This window comes from Pseudorasbora parva, chromosome 4, assembly GCF_024679245.1.
Source record: "Pseudorasbora parva isolate DD20220531a chromosome 4, ASM2467924v1, whole genome shotgun sequence".
Taxonomy (NCBI): domain Eukaryota; kingdom Metazoa; phylum Chordata; class Actinopteri; order Cypriniformes; family Gobionidae; genus Pseudorasbora; species Pseudorasbora parva.
The window spans coordinates 38,613,045-38,629,572 of NC_090175.1; the positions used below are offsets into that span (position 1 = coordinate 38,613,045).

The following is a 16,528-nucleotide window of genomic DNA, read 5'->3' on the forward strand; positions in this document are numbered from 1 at the left end:
TCAAGACTGGTCTATTTATGAATTTTTAATGTGTGATAGTGTGGATGTCTGTCCATACGCATGTGCAAGGTTAATTATGCATTATTAATGTGTGTCCATGCCAGACAAAGATTGTGTTACCCTATATACACATGTGGGAACACGTCTACACCTGAATTATTAATGCCATTTCTTTAAATATTACAATCAGAAAATCTTCTTTAGTGGAAAGAATAAAGTAAACAATAAAGAAAGCTAGACGATTAAACACTCATGTTGTAACTGCAATACATTGAATGTAGAACAAGCGCCCATTTTCGACAAATACGGGGTTAGAGAATTTATTGTTTAAAAAATAATAATAATAATCAGTAACTAAATGGTCTTTATACAGAGTTACCCATAATATAATCAATCATTTGCGTCTTTAATGTGTAAATTGCTTTAGGTTGCCTTAGCCATGACAAGGATACTCATGAGGAAAACCATAATGAAAAACACCCACATGAAGAACCTATCCATCACCTTGGCAACCTTCTTCCACTCTGCCCCTTTTGCCTGGTGTGCCCTTTGCTCTCTAAAACAGTTAGCTATGTAGTCAATGTTTTGCACCACTTTCTGATGTTGGCCGCAGACGCATACATATCCTGTGCCAGTGGGGGTCTTATTGTATCTATCTGCTCCAAAGGTTTTGCTGTAGCTATTATCATGGAGATAGCCCACTCCATTGAGATAACCATTGCCATGATCATAGGTGTATCCATTAAGTTTTTCTGGAATGGACAGTTCGCTATCTTTTAGTTTTTCCTGGCTTGTTAGTGGGAGCTTATCGCTTCCATCTCGACCAATGTAGTGTGTATATTTCGGATGATTGGTATTCTGTCGGATAGGGGAATTCGAAGATGAGCGGGTCCTTCTTTGATGCTGGTGCCTATGTTGCCGATATTCACTGTTGTTGTGATGGTACCCATTCCCATGTCGGTGGTCTCTATGATTGTACCCATTAAACTGAATGTGTTTTGTGTTATCATTCTGACAGTCTCCATAAAACCCTTTGTCAAAATACCCATCTCTCTCCAGGCTAGCCAGCGGGTCTTCAGAGAACAATGGTCCTCTGTCGCTTTCAGGTGTGGTGCAGTTCTCCCCTACCTCATATACAAAAAAGATCTTTGACATGTAGTCTATTATGAGGACTTTGGCCCAGTGGGGCACAGGTTTTGCTTCCGCTCCACAGAAGTGTATATTCATGATGAAGATAGTCAATGATGTAGAAGCGGTTATCATGGTCATTGTTGCGATGTAGTATTTTCCTATAAGAAAGACACATAGTGGATAAATAACAAAAAAACACTACATTAACATAATAAGTGTTTGGGATTGGCAACTGTATACTGTCAGGTGCTACTTGATTGCCCTGTTCATACAGCAACTTGACATCTAAATAAGCACTTTTAAATGGTATGACAGGATTTCTCAAGGGTGGCACAACAACCCCACCTACCTGAGTGTTTCCTTCAACCCTAATCAAACACACATGAACAAGCTAATCAAAGTCTTCAGGAATACTAGAAAGTTATAGACAGATGAGTTTGATCAAGGTTGGAGCTAAACTCTGCAGGAAAGTAGTCCTCAGGGGCAGAGTTGAGAACCAGTTTATGACAAAAGATAAACAAAAGAACAGGAGTAGGGCTGCAGATAAATTACCAATATATATAAATATGATTTTGGCAGCATTATAAAACAAATATCAAGGGCATAACGATTTTTAACACACCTTTTTTAGGCCAATAAACTTATTTTTTCTCACAAGATTGGGAGATTAAGATAATGGGAGGGTTTTTTGACATGCATACTAAAAGGGCAACAGCGAGCCTGGGGAGGGAGGGGATAACATTGTAGCTACTTTATTTTACACTTATGAAAATTATGTTGTTGTTTTTATTGTAAAAGTGTAGTAACCATGGTTTTGGGGGGTGCGAATTGTTTACTATATGTATTACCACAAATACCATGGTTAATTTTTGATTGGTTTTGTTTTTTATTCATAGTGAAACCATGGTTAATTTTCGTAAGGGATTGTTTGTCTTTGCATGAATATACTGGTATATTTCAATAAAAGTGATTAGATATCTTTGTCTTCATTTAGTGATACATTTAGTGATTCATTAAGTGATACGTGATACTGCGATTTACCTGTTTTAAACATTCCAGAATAATGGTTGTTTATTTGGTTTACTATTTTTCTGAAAGATTAACTGTCACCCAGCCATAACTAGAAATCATTTATTTCCCATTTGAACATATTCAAAGTCATAAAAAGCAGTCAAAATAATTACTTGATAGTTAACTTCAACTGCCACTAAGGGACCAATTGAGCCATGAGAGAGGTCTTTAACCACAGTGACAGTGACAAAAAGCATATGGTTGCACCAGTGTTGGGGGTAACGCATTACAAGTAGATTACTTTTTTTCGAGTAACTAAAGTAAAGTGTTACTTTAAAGTTTACGGTAAAATATCTGAGTTGCTTTTTCAAATAAGTAACGCAACTTACTTTATTTTCCCGTTTATTGACTGACAGCTCTCTTATCCCATTGTTGAGAAAACCGTTACGTGCAGAGGCGTTGTGTAAACGTGATGGATATTGTAAAGATGCTGGTCATATAATCAGAATATCATCAAATAGTTGATTTATTTCACTAATTATATTCAAAAAGTACTTGTATAGTATATTCATTCATTACACTCAGACTGATATATTTCAAATGTCTATTTCTTTTAATTTTGATGATTATAAGTGACAACCAAGAAAAATCCCAAAAAATCCCCCTCAGAAAATTTGAATATTACTTAAGACCAATTCAAAGAAAGCATTTTTAGAAATCTTGGCCAACTGAAAAGTATGAGCATGTACAGCACTCAATACTTAGTTGGGGCTCCTTTTGCCTGAATTACTGCAGCAATGCGGCATGGCATGGAGTCAATCAGTCTGTGGCACTGCTCAAGTGTTTTGAAAGCCCATGTTGCTCTATAGTGGCCTTCAGCTCTTCTGCATTGTTGGGTCTGGCATATCGCATCTTCCTCTTCACAATACCCTATAGATGTTCTATGGGGTTAAGGTCAGGCATGTTTGCTGGCCAATTAAGGGTGTACTCACACTAGCCAGTTTGAACCGTGCCCGAGTGCGTTTGACCACCAAAGCGCGGTTCGTTTGACTAATGTGAGTGCTCCGAACCGTGCCCGGGCACGGCTCGATTAGCCGGCCTTGGCCCGCTTGGAAGAGGTGGGCCAGAGCACGGTTCAGTTGGACTCGGGCGCGGTTCGCATGCAGTGTGAGCGCTGTCCGTGCTGGAGTCCATAATCAAAGCTGCAAAGTCCTTGCTGCACTTCAGCTGGTACCTTGCAAACCTCCTCATACGAGCAGCACGATTACGTGAAAATCTTCGCGCTACTAAGGCGACACATCTGTTTAACAACAGGCTGTGAGAGGGGACCACCGTGGACCAAACGACACAAAATTATCGACAAAGAAAACAAAGCAATGGACATTGTGTTCAGACTCAGAGAGCACCGCTCTTCCTGTTTATCCCGAAACCATCGCACCATAATGACGTAGGCGTGCTCCGGCACGAATGCTGAAACCCGAAACCGTCGCACCATAATGACGTAAGCGTGCTCCGGCACGAATGCTGAAACCCTATGTGAGTGCAGGCCAGAGGGGGAGTGGGGAGGGGGGCAATCGTACTCAGGCCCGGTTCATGGCAACCGTGCCTAGTGTGAGTACACCCTAAGAACAGGGATACCATGGGCCTTAAACCAGGTACTGGTTGCTTTGGCACTACGTGCAGGTGCCAAGTCCTGTTGGAAAATTAAATCTGCATCTCCATAAAGTTGGTCAGCAGCAGGAAGCATGAAGTGCTCTAAAACTTTCTGGTATACGGCTGCGTTGAACTTGAAAACACAGTGGACCAACACCAACAGGTGACATGGCACCCCAAACCATCACTGATTGTGGAAACTTTACACTGGACTTCAAGCAATGTGGGTGTTGTGCCTCCAGACTCTGTGCTCTTCCTCCAGACTCTGGGGCCATAATTTCCAAAGGAAAATGCAAAATTTACTTTCATCAGAGAACATAACATGACCACTCAGCAGCTTTTTGTCTTTAGCCCAGGCGAGACACTTCTGACGCTGTCTGTTGTTCAAGAGTGGATTGACACAAGGAAAGCAACAGCTGAAACCCATGTCTTGCAATCTGTGCGTAATGGTTCTTGATGCACTGACTCCAGCTGCAGTCTACTCTTTCTGAATCTCCCCCACATTTTTTAATGGGTTTTGTTTCACAATCCTCCCCAGGTGCGGTTATCCCTATTGATTTTACACTGTTTTCTACCACATATTTTCCTTCCCTTTGCCTCTCTTTAAATGTGCTTGGACACAGAGCTCTGCGAACAGCCAGCCTATTTTGTGTCTTGCCTTCCTTGTGCAAGGTGTCAATGTGCAGTCTTCTCCATGATTGTGTAGCCTACATACCTAGACTGAGAGACCATTTCAAGGCCTTTGCAGGTGTTTTGAGTTAATTAGCTGATTAGAGTGTGGCACCAGGCGTCTTCAATATTGAACCTTTTCACAATATTCTAATTTTCTGAGATACTGAATTTGGGATTTTCATTAGTTGTCAGTTATTATCATCAAAATTAAAAGAAATAAACATTTGAAATATATCAGTCTGTGTGTAATGAATGAATATAATATATAAGTTTAACTTTTTGAATGGAATAAGTGAAATAAATAAATGTTTTGATGACATTCTAATTATATGACCCGCACCTGTAGCTCTAGACTAAATGTGAGCAGGCATTTGCCAATCTCACTTGCCCAAAAACAAATTCAGTATTCCTCAAAATTAATAAAATCAATAAAATGCAAAATCAGAATAATATGCAAACCTCCAATAATTAAACATGTTAAATAAAACAAATATTTTTATGCATTTAATCTCACTTTATAGGCTAATGTACTTGCTTGCTGACCTTTGATGATTCAGGTAAACCATAAGAAAAAATGTATTTACATTTTTTTGTTGTTGTTGTTGTTGAAGTAAGTGTTCAACTTTTTTCTTCTGCGTCCTAAAGATCAATTATCAGCCTACTTCTGTTATCCAGAATGACAGCTAAAATGTTTGTTTGAGTGGCGGCCTCTACTGTACACGTGTGAATTTGCATTTCCTTCAGCCTGAGGCTTATTATTCCAATTTTGGTGTGAAAGGTTCTTTACATTTGCCCCAAAATATAAAAATTATGTTAAATATAAAAAACAAGCCCAGCCCAGGTGACAAAAATTAAGGCAAATTTAATGTAAAAGTAAAGTTAATGTACATTACTTTTCTTAAAAAGTAACTAAATAATGCAATTAGTTACTTTCAAAGGGAGTAACGCAATATTGTAATGCATTACTTTTGAAAGTAACTTTCCCCAACACTGGTTGTCACACTTATAACCAAATTGTATAAACAGAACCACATTTAACACTCTAACCGGAACTGCAACCATATTCTTTAACCAGAGAGAAATTATGCTCCATTATGCTCCACTCTAAACTCACCAATTAGTGGAACACTTTCCGAGGGTGGCATACTCTCTGCCACCATCAGCTGAAATACAGTCAGAGCCAGCAGCACCGTCACCCCCAGCGAGACCTTCTCCCCAGAATCAGCAGGCAGGTAAAAGCCCAGCGGAGCCAGGAATGAAATGAGGAAACATGGCAGAAGCAAGTTGAAGATGTAGAAGGAAGATCGTCGCTTGAGAAGCACTGTGTATGTTATATCAGGGTAAGGGTCCGAGCAGCAGCCATACATAATGACGTTTTTAACAGCTGGCATGCCATGACACTCCCATTCCACATTTTCCACAAAGTCTGAAAGGTCACCACTCTCCATGCCCATAGTGATGTCCACCTAGGATTACAGTGGAGATGATAATATTTTCAGCAGGGGAAAATTAAAAATTCTGCCTATATCCTCCTAACTACCTTCTCACAGAATAACGGGTTTTATATATATATATATATATATATATATATATATATATATATATATATATATATATATATATATATATATATATATATATATATATATATATATATATATATATATATATATATATGCAGCAGAAATGAGGTTACAGCCAGTGATTGAAAACGACACATAGGTCAAGACACCATACATTTTCTATAGCTTTTAATATTATTTAATGACATCCTTTCTATGTGTTCATGTACACTGCCAAAAGTTTTGGGACGCCTCCCTTTACATGCACATGAACTTTATTGACATGCCATTCTTAATCTGTAAGGTTTAATATGGAGTTGGCCCACCCTTTGCAGCTATAAAAGCTTCAGCTCTTCTGGGAAGGTTTAGGAGTGTGTTTATGGAACATTTTTTACGATTCTTCTAGAAGTGTATTTGTGAGGTCAGGCACTGATGTTGGACAAGAAGGCCTTGCTCACAGTCTCTGCTCTAATTTATCCCAAAGGTGTTCTACCGGATTTAGGTCAGGACTGTGCCGGCCCATTAAGTTTCTCCACACCAAACTCCTTCAGCCATGTAGGTATGGACCTTGCTTTGTGCACTGGTGCGCAGTCATGTTGGAACAGGAAGGGTCCATCCCTAAACAGTTCCCACAAAGTTGGGAACATGAAATTTTCCAAAATGTCTTGGTATGCTGAAACATTAAGAGTCCCTTTCACTGGAAGTAAGGGGCCAAAAACAACCCCACACCATAATCCCCCTCCACCAAACTTTACACTTGGTACAATGCAGTCAGGCAAGTACTGTTCTCCTGGCAACCGCCAAACTCAGACTTGTCCATCGGATTGTCAGACAGAGAAGCGTGATTCGTCACTCCAGTAAACACGTCTCCACTGCTCTAGAGTCCAGTGGCGGCGTGCTTTACACCAGGGGTTTTCAAAGTCTTGCTCATCTAACACACCATATTCAACTAATGAGCTTATTATAAGAGACTGCAAGACCTGAAAAGGGTGTGTCAAATATGGGAGACATACAAAATGTGCAGGGTTGGGGGTCCTCCAGGACAGGTTTAAAAACCCCTGCTTTACATTGCACAAGGCTTAGATGCAGCTGCTTGGCCATGGAAACCCATTCCATGAAGCTCTTTGTCTGTTCTTGAGCTAATCTGAAGGCCACACGAAGTTTGGAGGTCTGTAGGCTATTGACTGCAGAAAGTTGGTGACTTCTGTGCACCTCAGCACGTGATGACCCCGATCTGTGATTTTACGTGGCCTACCACTTCTTGGCTGAGTTGTTGTTGTTCCCAGTTGCTTCCATTTTGTTGTAATACCACGAACAGTTGACTATTTAGTAGTGAAGAAATTTCATAAATGGAGTTTTTGCACAGGTGGCAACCTATCATTGTACCAAGCTTGAATTCACAGAGCTCCTGAGAGTGACCCATTCTTTCACAAATGTTTATAGAAGCAGTTTGCGTGCCTAGGTGCTTGAATTTATACATGTGGTGGCCATGGAAGTGATTGCAACATCTGAATTCAGTGATTTGGAGGGGTGTCTCGATACTTTTGGCAATATAATATTTTGATGTCACTTCATAATTTGTGATGTTGAGGATGTACTAACTAACATTTAGCATACAGCTTCAATATATTCACAGTATGGAGCTTTTTCATTTACCATTACATATATCTCAAGCTTTTGTTAAGGATATTAAGAATGCAGCTGACTTGTGTTTATACAGTACTTACATCTAAGCATTTTCTGTGTAAATAAGCAAAAACCCGTCTGTGTTAAAATAACCCTGCTCTTACCTACAGTTAGTGAGCTAGGGGATTACATATTCTTACACAACAGTGTGGTCATCTTAAATATGTTTAGAGACAAAAGGTTTATCCAAATAAACTAATTAGAATAGCTCAACAGAAGAATACATGCATGTTAACTATTGTATTTGCTGCATGTATCAAGTGCATATTACCTGGTTGCCATTATAGGTCCAGGAGCCAAAGGTAAGGTTGCACTCCTGACTATCAAAGGGGAAATAAGAGACATCCACCTTACAGGAACTCTTGGTAATGGCAGGGGAGTCCCAAGTGATCTCACCATTATACCTCAATACCACATTAGTGCCTGGGGGTCCAGAGGAGTCCTCCTCATCCGCACTAAGTAAAAAAGAGATATAGAGGTTAATAATTCAATTAATTCATTTAATGCTAGATAAAGTGTGTATTTGACAACTGGTAATAAATGTACTGAAGGTGTTTTACTTGTTATATAGAACGATGTCTGGTCTCCAAACAAGATCGCTGGGTATTCGAATGACCTCCAGCCCATCATACTCATCTTTATCCCAGCGCAGATAGGCATCATGCCAGATCTGACGCACCCACAGGTATGTGGTTAGAACCTGGTTCCTTTCGTCCTAGCACAAAGAATCAAACATAAAGCAACTTTATTGTTACTGTATCCAAATCTATCCAAATCTATGAATGTATGTTATTGATGTGACGTTTAACAACAGTTTGCACACATATAAAGGAATAGTTTGCAGATATTGCATTCTTTATCAGACATCTGTGCTTACTGTAAACATGTTCAATAATCTGATACAGTTAGATATATAATTTTCTTTGAAGTAAAAGTATGGGTTACACTGTGTGTTAGTCCCGAGTATTCAGTCACACAGGGTCTTGATCTGCAAGATAAAACCCTGTTGTTCTACATGGAACACTTTCTCACAACAATGAAGAATGAAAGGGAAGAAAGTCTGAACCCTTAGGTTGCACTTAATGCCTTCTACATATCACATCTCATTGGTTAAAAGTACTCCTCAGGTTCAGTAAATTAATATTTGATTGAGTGTGATCAGGGCGGAAATTCAGTGCCTCTTAAATGAGAAATTCTCTTTCTGGAACACAAATAAACAATGACTACCAGTGCCTTACAAACTAGACAGAGCACACAAACACTGAACGCAAAACCGTACAAATACAATGTAACTGTAAGTTACAGTAAAAGTTTCCCTAAAATTACATTTGTCATAATTTACCCTCATGTTGTTTGCAAAACTTTATGCTTTCCTTTCATGTGTGGAACACATGAGACTCTCTGACGTTTATATTAATTTGTTTATTCAACATTTTACTCCTTATAATTACTACGCATAAGCATTATATATATATTATATATATTTTTTTTCTAATTAATGATTTAATATTTCTTATTTTAAAGATGACATTTCTTTTGCGCAATTGAAAATATGATAAATAACTAGAATAAATAATAAAAATCTTATTTTCCAGGTTACTTAAACACACATACTGACACATTATACTGATAAATGACACTGATACATAAAACACTTTAAAGTGAGGAGAAAACATGATCCGTAGTGGCACACTTGCTAGCTACATACATATAATGTTTACAGTGTTACAGGATACAGAGAGTTAATGAGAAAAGGATCCACATGGTAAACATTTGATAACTTCTGACACCTACAGTTATCTACTATAACTGCGACTGTAGTGAAGACCACAGCTGGTAATTTATTGATGGCAAGTTTGCATGGTTGGTTACTATTGGCAATTCTATAACTGCATAATTGTTTAGGCAAAAAGCATTTACAAGTAGCCTAGTTAACGGTGGTTATTTAAGCACTGTGCCAAAATGAGTATATGAATTTGAGCTAGGCATATTTTCAGATGTTAAAGGGTTACTTTAGCGATTAGCATATGGCTTTGTATCAGTAGAAGCCCTGGAGTATATTCAAATGATTGTGCTTTCCCCCCTTATATCCCCAATAAGACAAGAGATTTATGCATATTATTTCTGGAAAAATTTCTCTCGTCCTCTTAAATGTAATCTGACTCCTGCTGCGTTAGTGCTGTGAGACTCACGCGGAAACTCAATCGTTATATTGATCAGACACGTTCAGTATTTAATTGTACTTTCTGAACTCAGTCACTGTAATCCAGTAGGTGGCTTTAGGAATGGCCTCACAGGGCAGCGAAGCATTCTGGGAATTGTAGTCTTTCATCCCCATGAGACAAAAATACATTTTGTCTTTTCTCAGTCTAGAAGGTACCAAATTCAAAAATAATTTCACATTTCTACTACATTAATGACCCAGTTTAAATACAGATTCATCTTTCCAGCGCTGAAGTACCCCTTTAAATGGGTGATGAATTGAGAAATCAACTTTCCCTTGAGCCTTTGATATATAAAGGTTGTGGTAATATAAGGATATCCTTTAAAGTGCAGAGCTGAAAATGTCCTTGTTAGTAAAAGAAAAGCTTTTATAGACACCAGGCCCAGAAAACGAGGCTCTCTAATCAATTATGTATTAGAAGGGTAAGCACTAGCCCCGCCCACCGACTCGTGGAGCTAAACCGATCGCGTTACCGAGCAATAAACATGCCGAAGATAGCAAGATAATCATTTGTAAACAAGACACAGGTTGAAACTGAATTTACAGACATTGAGATTAAAAAAACAATGTTGTGCCTTCTATATTGGATATGACAGGACTGGTGCAACACACTTATGTGAGTAAAATATGTTTTTTATATGTTATTATTGCATTGTTACAGATCATACTGATTATTTGTATGTGACGTGTCTAACAGAGCATACCAACACGCTGTCACAGGCTGGAATCCCAAAAGCCCCGTTCACACCACCAGCAATTTTGTCGCTGCCTGTCGCCAGCGCGAGAGATTCATGTCGCTAGTGGCCATTCCCACTATGGGATGCCAATAAACGTTATTAGCAGATCGCCCTCCTTAAATGAGTCTCTGAATGTTTTTTTATTTTTTATTTAACCCTTATTTAACCAGGAAAATCCTTTGAGAACAAGTCCTGAGCCCTGGCCAAGAAAGCCACAATCAAAGTTCCACATAAAATACAAAATATAATAAATACAATGAACATACAAAACATTAAACAATAAAATATATTATTTAAAAAAATTGTGATGTACACAGAGACATATCGTAAAGAACAGGGAAACTGCTAACAACTAAGATCAACTTCTCCTCAATCTTGACACGACACCGCAGTAGCAGTGCAGCAGACGGATCACGTGCACTCCACTGACTTCACTCCTATTGGTTGTTGCTTGCGAAAATCGCTTCTCATTTGCATAAAGTAGAAATTTCTGAAATGTGACACGCCCACATTCTGCCGCTAACGGTCACTGTCGCTTGTGTTGCCGGAAGTTGCCAGCACTCCATTGAAATGAATGGGATCATGTCGCTTTGCCGCTGGCGCTGGTGTGAACGGGGCTTTATTTGTTGGTTCAATGCGATTTGGGTTCAGATTCCCTGGGATTACAAAGTCCAACGTCCCGGGGCTATGTGTTTTCCAGATGGGCTACCAAAATATAAGCCCGTTGACAGGCCGGTGAATCTCAAATAGTGAAATAAAATTCATTTCTTGATCTCCGTTTTGTTTGAAGAGTGTGCACGGGTGTCTGTGTGGTTTACGCTTTGGAGAGAGCCAGTGTAGAAAACCACTGTAGAAAATAGCCTATTACTTATTAGTTGTGATGTTTTTGAATGTAGAAAACCATAGCGAACATCATAAGTTGACCTCAGGAAACGGTATAATTTTTTTTTTAAAGCCAGTTCATGACACCTTTAAAAGTTTGGGGGCATTGTGTGATCTGTGCGGTTTCAGAATTAAGTTGCAAAATAAGCCCAGAAAACACACACGCCATGCCACATCAAGGTCAATCGGACAGTGCGTGGGTTCTTTGCTGGTGTGTTATACAGTGTGCCTTGATCTCAAATCAGCGGAAGTTATTTCAGACACACTGTATCTGCAGTAGATCTGATGCATGTGGCTATAAACTCGTTCTGCTTTATTACTCAGTGACTATAAATCTTGAGGTAAAATAGGTAAAAGATTAAATGTCAATATTTTGTAGACTTGTGCATGTTTAGTGCTCACCATATCTTTGATCTGAGAGAGTGTGATCTGCAGAGTAACGTTAAGAGCTTTGTCTGTGTCCTCCACAGGCCGTAAAGCATTAGAATAGTTCTCCATTAGGTCATTCAGCAATTTTTGAGCAAAACGACCCTGAGCAGAGAAAACAACTGAAGAAGGAAAAAAAAATGATTTAGTTTTTATACAATACAATAAAGTTGAGACTTATGGCATACAAAATAATACAAAAAAATTGAACAAATCGTTCCAAAATTACCTCTGTAACTATGGTAATTTTGTAAAAACTATGAAATTAAGGTGCCAATCAAGAGTACAGAAAATATTTTGAACATTTTATTTAGACATGTATTATATCTAGGTACTTTAAAATTGTTGCATACTGGTGATCATTCAGTAACATGGTGTTTATCAAAGTACTATATAAATAAATATATCACAGTAATATATATTTAACTGGGTGTAAATATACAATTATTTCTTAATCAGTATTTTCATATTGTTTAAGAGTTGTTTTAAGAGAATTTCAGACAGTTGAACTTTTCAGAAAAGAAAAAACTTTTTGTCTTATTTTACTATTATCCTTTTATTTTTATTTTAAGCATACATTCAATAATGTTTTAATTATATAAAAAAAAGCCAGTTTGTTAATGAGGTATTTAAATTAGACTTGATTCAAAATATATTCTTTGAAAATCTATTATGTGTCTTGTGTTCAGATATTTTACTGAACAGTAAGACAAAAATGCTGATTAAGAAAAAAAAATGTCTCAACAGCTTCAGTATTAAAAGAAACATGAACTTACCATGTAGCAACATGCTAATGTGAACCACAAGAAATATGATCTTCATTTTTCAGAAGAAAGGCTAAAATAAAATACGATCTTCTTGTTGTTTGCTGTTGCTCCTCATTTGCTCGGCATTGTTATATGTTATTTGCTGCAGAGGAGGAAAGAAAAACTGCGAGAAGTCCCATAGCGAACTAAACATTGAGAGTGATGGTGTGCCAGGTACAACACTGAAGGCCTGAATGTCATTCTTACTGCTTCTCTGGAACAAGAGCCGAGGTATCACATAGCATGCACACTAACACGCGCACACACACACACACACACACACACACACACCATGTCACTTTGGAAATATTCAACTATGTAAAAAGAATGTGTGTTCATAACACTGGGATCTTCTTTTCTTTCAAAAGCAGACACATCTTATGTATGATGTTCTTCAGACTTGTGATGGATTGTCCATTGTGATTGTGTGTGATTGAATGTATTTGTCCTATCAGTCACAGTGAGAGCCGATCTGACAAGGGTGTTGTGCAGACAGGTCAGGTGGTTCGAATGTTACACACAATGAATTTTAAAGGTCTTTCTCCACTCTTACATTTGCACACACTGAATTTCAAGATGGCAGAGATTAACAGATAACACATTACAAGGACTAAACGAAACACACTGACATTCTGATCTCTTTCTCAGTCGTGTACACGGAAATTAAAAATATGCTTTTTTTCACCTTTTCTTTGCATCTGTGTCCCATATCAACTTTCAATCTCATTAAAGAGTGAGAACAAGTAACATTGTTCCCTGTATTAGTTTACTCTAAGGGTATATTCTTTTCTCATTCGCTGAAGCACTAAAATTAAAAGTGTGTTCAATGAATACTACGGAGCTACATGCATTCAGACAGAAATTCCCAGAAATTCCCATTTTACATTAGATTCCTTTCAAGGCTATATGAAAGAATAAAAGTTTATGTATAATAGACTTATTTGGATAAATTAAACATTTATATTTTTTTCTAGGTTTCTCAAAAACAGTTTTTACTTGCCTGCTACTAAATAGGCTTTGTGTCAACACCATTAATACATTTGTCACGCACAGTTGAAAACAGTGAAATAAAAGAGCTGTATCTATCACTGGCAGTAGATTTTTAATTAAAATAAACTCCAAAAACAAAACTCTCAGAGACTTGGCAAACCATGAACAGAACAGCCGGTAATATACGACGATAACCAATGAACTGAACAAAACACAGGGCTTAAATACACAGAAACTAACGTTGTCAGGGACAACAGATGAAATTTAGATGTGTATAATTCTGGGGTAATATTTTATTGTTCACTGTCCCTGTCAAATAAAGAATAAATAAATAAATAAATAAATAAATAAATAAATAAATAAATAAATAAATAAATAAATAAATAAATAAATAAATAAATAAATAATGACCAAAATGAGCATCAGGTGTAAATTAATGAATAACCATGGAAACAAACTTCAAATTTTCATATTACATATTGCATGTCTTCAAAGCAGTCATTTTGCTTTTCTGGTGTTGGAGAATAAAAGAGGACTAAAAATGAGAAATTTCACATTTAAAAAATCAGCATATTGTGACTAGAACAGAATATATAAGAAAAATTACATTTAAAAAAACTGTTGTTGAAATACATATACCTAAAGGATTATTAGGAACACAATACTAATACTGTGTTTGCCCCCCTTTCACCTTCAGAACTGCCTTAATTCTATGTGGCATTGATTCAACAAGGTGCTGAAAGCATTCTTTAGAAATGTTGGCCCATATTGATAGGATTGCATCTTGCAGTTGATGGAGATTTGTGGGATGCACATCCAGGTCACGAAGCTCCCGTTCCACCACATCCCAAAGATGCTCTATTGGGTTGAGATCTGGTGACTGTGGGGGCCATTTTAGTACAGTGAACTCATTGTCATGTTCAAGAAATCATTATTCAAATCAAATCAAATTATTCAAGCTTTGACATTCTCAGGTAGGTTGTGGCATTTAAACGATGCCCACATAGCACTAAGGGCCCTAAAGTGTGCCAAGAAAACATCCCCCACACCATTACACCACCACCAGCAGCCTGCACAGAGGTAACAAGGCATGAGGGGTCCATGTTCTCATTCTGTTTATGCCAAATTCTGACTCTACCATCTGAATGTCTCAACAGAAATCGAGACTCATCAGACCAGGCAACATTTTTCCAGTCTTCAACTGTCTAATTTTGGTGAGCTTGTGCAAATTGTAGCCTCTTTTTCCTATTTGTGGTGGAGATAAGTGGTACCCGGTGGGGTCTTCTGCTGTTGTAGCCCATCCGCCTCAAGGTTGTGCTTGTTGTGGTTTCACAAATACTTTGCTGCATACCTCGGTTGTAACCAGAGGTTATTTCAGTCAAAGTTGCTCTTCTTTCAGTTTGAATCAGTCGGCCCATTCTCCTCTGACCTCTAGCATCAACAAGGTATTTTCGCCCACAGGACTGCTGAATACTGGATGTTTTTCCCTTTTCACACCATTCTTTGTAAACCCTAGAAATGGTTGTGCGTGACAATCCCAGTAACTGAGCAGATTGTGAAATGCTCAGACCGGCCCGTCTAGCACCAACAACCATGCCACACTCAAAATGACTTAAATCACCTTTCTTTCCCATTCTGACATTCAGTTTGGAGTTCAGGAGGTTTTCTTGACCAGGACCACACCCCTAAATGCATTAAAGCAACTGCCATGTGATTGGTTGATTAGATAATAGCATTAATGAGAAATTGAACAGGTGTTCCTAATCCTTTAGGTAAGTGTATGTTGATTCTCTGTAACAGATTTATAGCATTCTTGGCACCTTTGTGGAGCTGTTCGTGATCTTTTTAGATTGTGTCAGACAGCCCCCTCATATTTCCCAGCACCTACACAGGAATACAAGCGCATACACCCACAAAGACAGTGGGGTCTGAAATGATGATAGATGAGAGAAACAAGACAGGAAGTGGTTCTTCTCGATGCATCTTTATATCTTTCTCTTTCTTTCTCAGGCGTAGGAGAGTTTCATATCCTGTAGTGCACTTTGACATATTATGCTGCTGAACTACATTACCCACAATGCTCCAGTAAACAATTATAGACAGTTACAGCTGAATAAATGTTGCTAAAAAAGAAAGTTGTTTTAGATAATCATCCTTTCTTCACTTTATGTTACACTGCAGCAGAGCAGATTAGTGCATCTTTAGAGATAAAATAACACAATAAAATGATATAATGACTCAAAATGACTCAGGGTGTGTATTTTCTTTGTGCTTTCTGAAATTAAGGTGATTCTTTCAGTATCATTTTCAGGGGTATCTTCCCTGTCCTACACACTCATTCCTCTCTGACTCACCATTGGCCAGATAAACCAAATTGTGGAAAATCTTAAAGGTTCAACTGATGATTTTGGCTTGGTTTGTTAGCATCACCTCAGCAATTGAAACTTAAATGCATATGTAACTTATCTGATGATGCACAATCTCTTAAGTTTTGGCTTAACTGTCATAAATAGGGGATTGTGCAAGGCTTTGATGCTTTATGGGTGGATTGTGTGTGTATGTGTATCTGAGCGTTCGTGTGGTAAGAGAACAGTGCAGGTGTTTCCTGTTGTAGAAAAGAGACCAGACTGTGCGGTAAAGTCACATAGAACAAATGTGTATATGTGTGCGTATAATTATTTTGTGTGTTGTGCAGACCACCGCAGAAAATTGGCCAAATAGGGACTAAGGAATATTGATAATGCACAT

The 16,528-nt window shown here is 38.0% G+C and overlaps 1 protein-coding gene across 1 annotated transcript; it reads right to left on the reverse strand.

The window, feature by feature from the left end:
- Positions 1 to 423: 423 nt before the first annotated feature.
- chrna9a (cholinergic receptor, nicotinic, alpha 9a) lies at positions 424 to 12,806 on the reverse strand. Its single transcript, XM_067442747.1, has 6 exons — positions 12,761 to 12,806; positions 11,961 to 12,106; positions 8,276 to 8,430; positions 7,987 to 8,170; positions 5,582 to 5,933; positions 424 to 1,289 (listed from the first exon to the last, which is right to left on the reverse strand). Exons 1-6 carry the CDS (start codon positions 12,804 to 12,806, stop codon positions 424 to 426), a joined length of 1,749 nt encoding a protein of 582 aa, XP_067298848.1.
- Positions 12,807 to 16,528: the final 3,722 nt, after the last annotated feature.

Coding starts and splice junctions, on each gene's coding strand:
- chrna9a (XM_067442747.1), bottom strand. CDS start 12,806: ATGAAGATCATATTTCTTGTGGTTCACATTAGCATGTTGCTACATG. Junction 12,107..12,760: donor CATTAGCATGTTGCTACATG/GTAAGTTCATGT, acceptor TTCCTTCTTCAG/TTGTTTTCTCTGCTCAGGGT. Junction 8,171..8,275: donor GACATCGTTCTATATAACAA/GTAAAACACCTT, acceptor TTTTTTACTTAG/TGCGGATGAGGAGGACTCCT.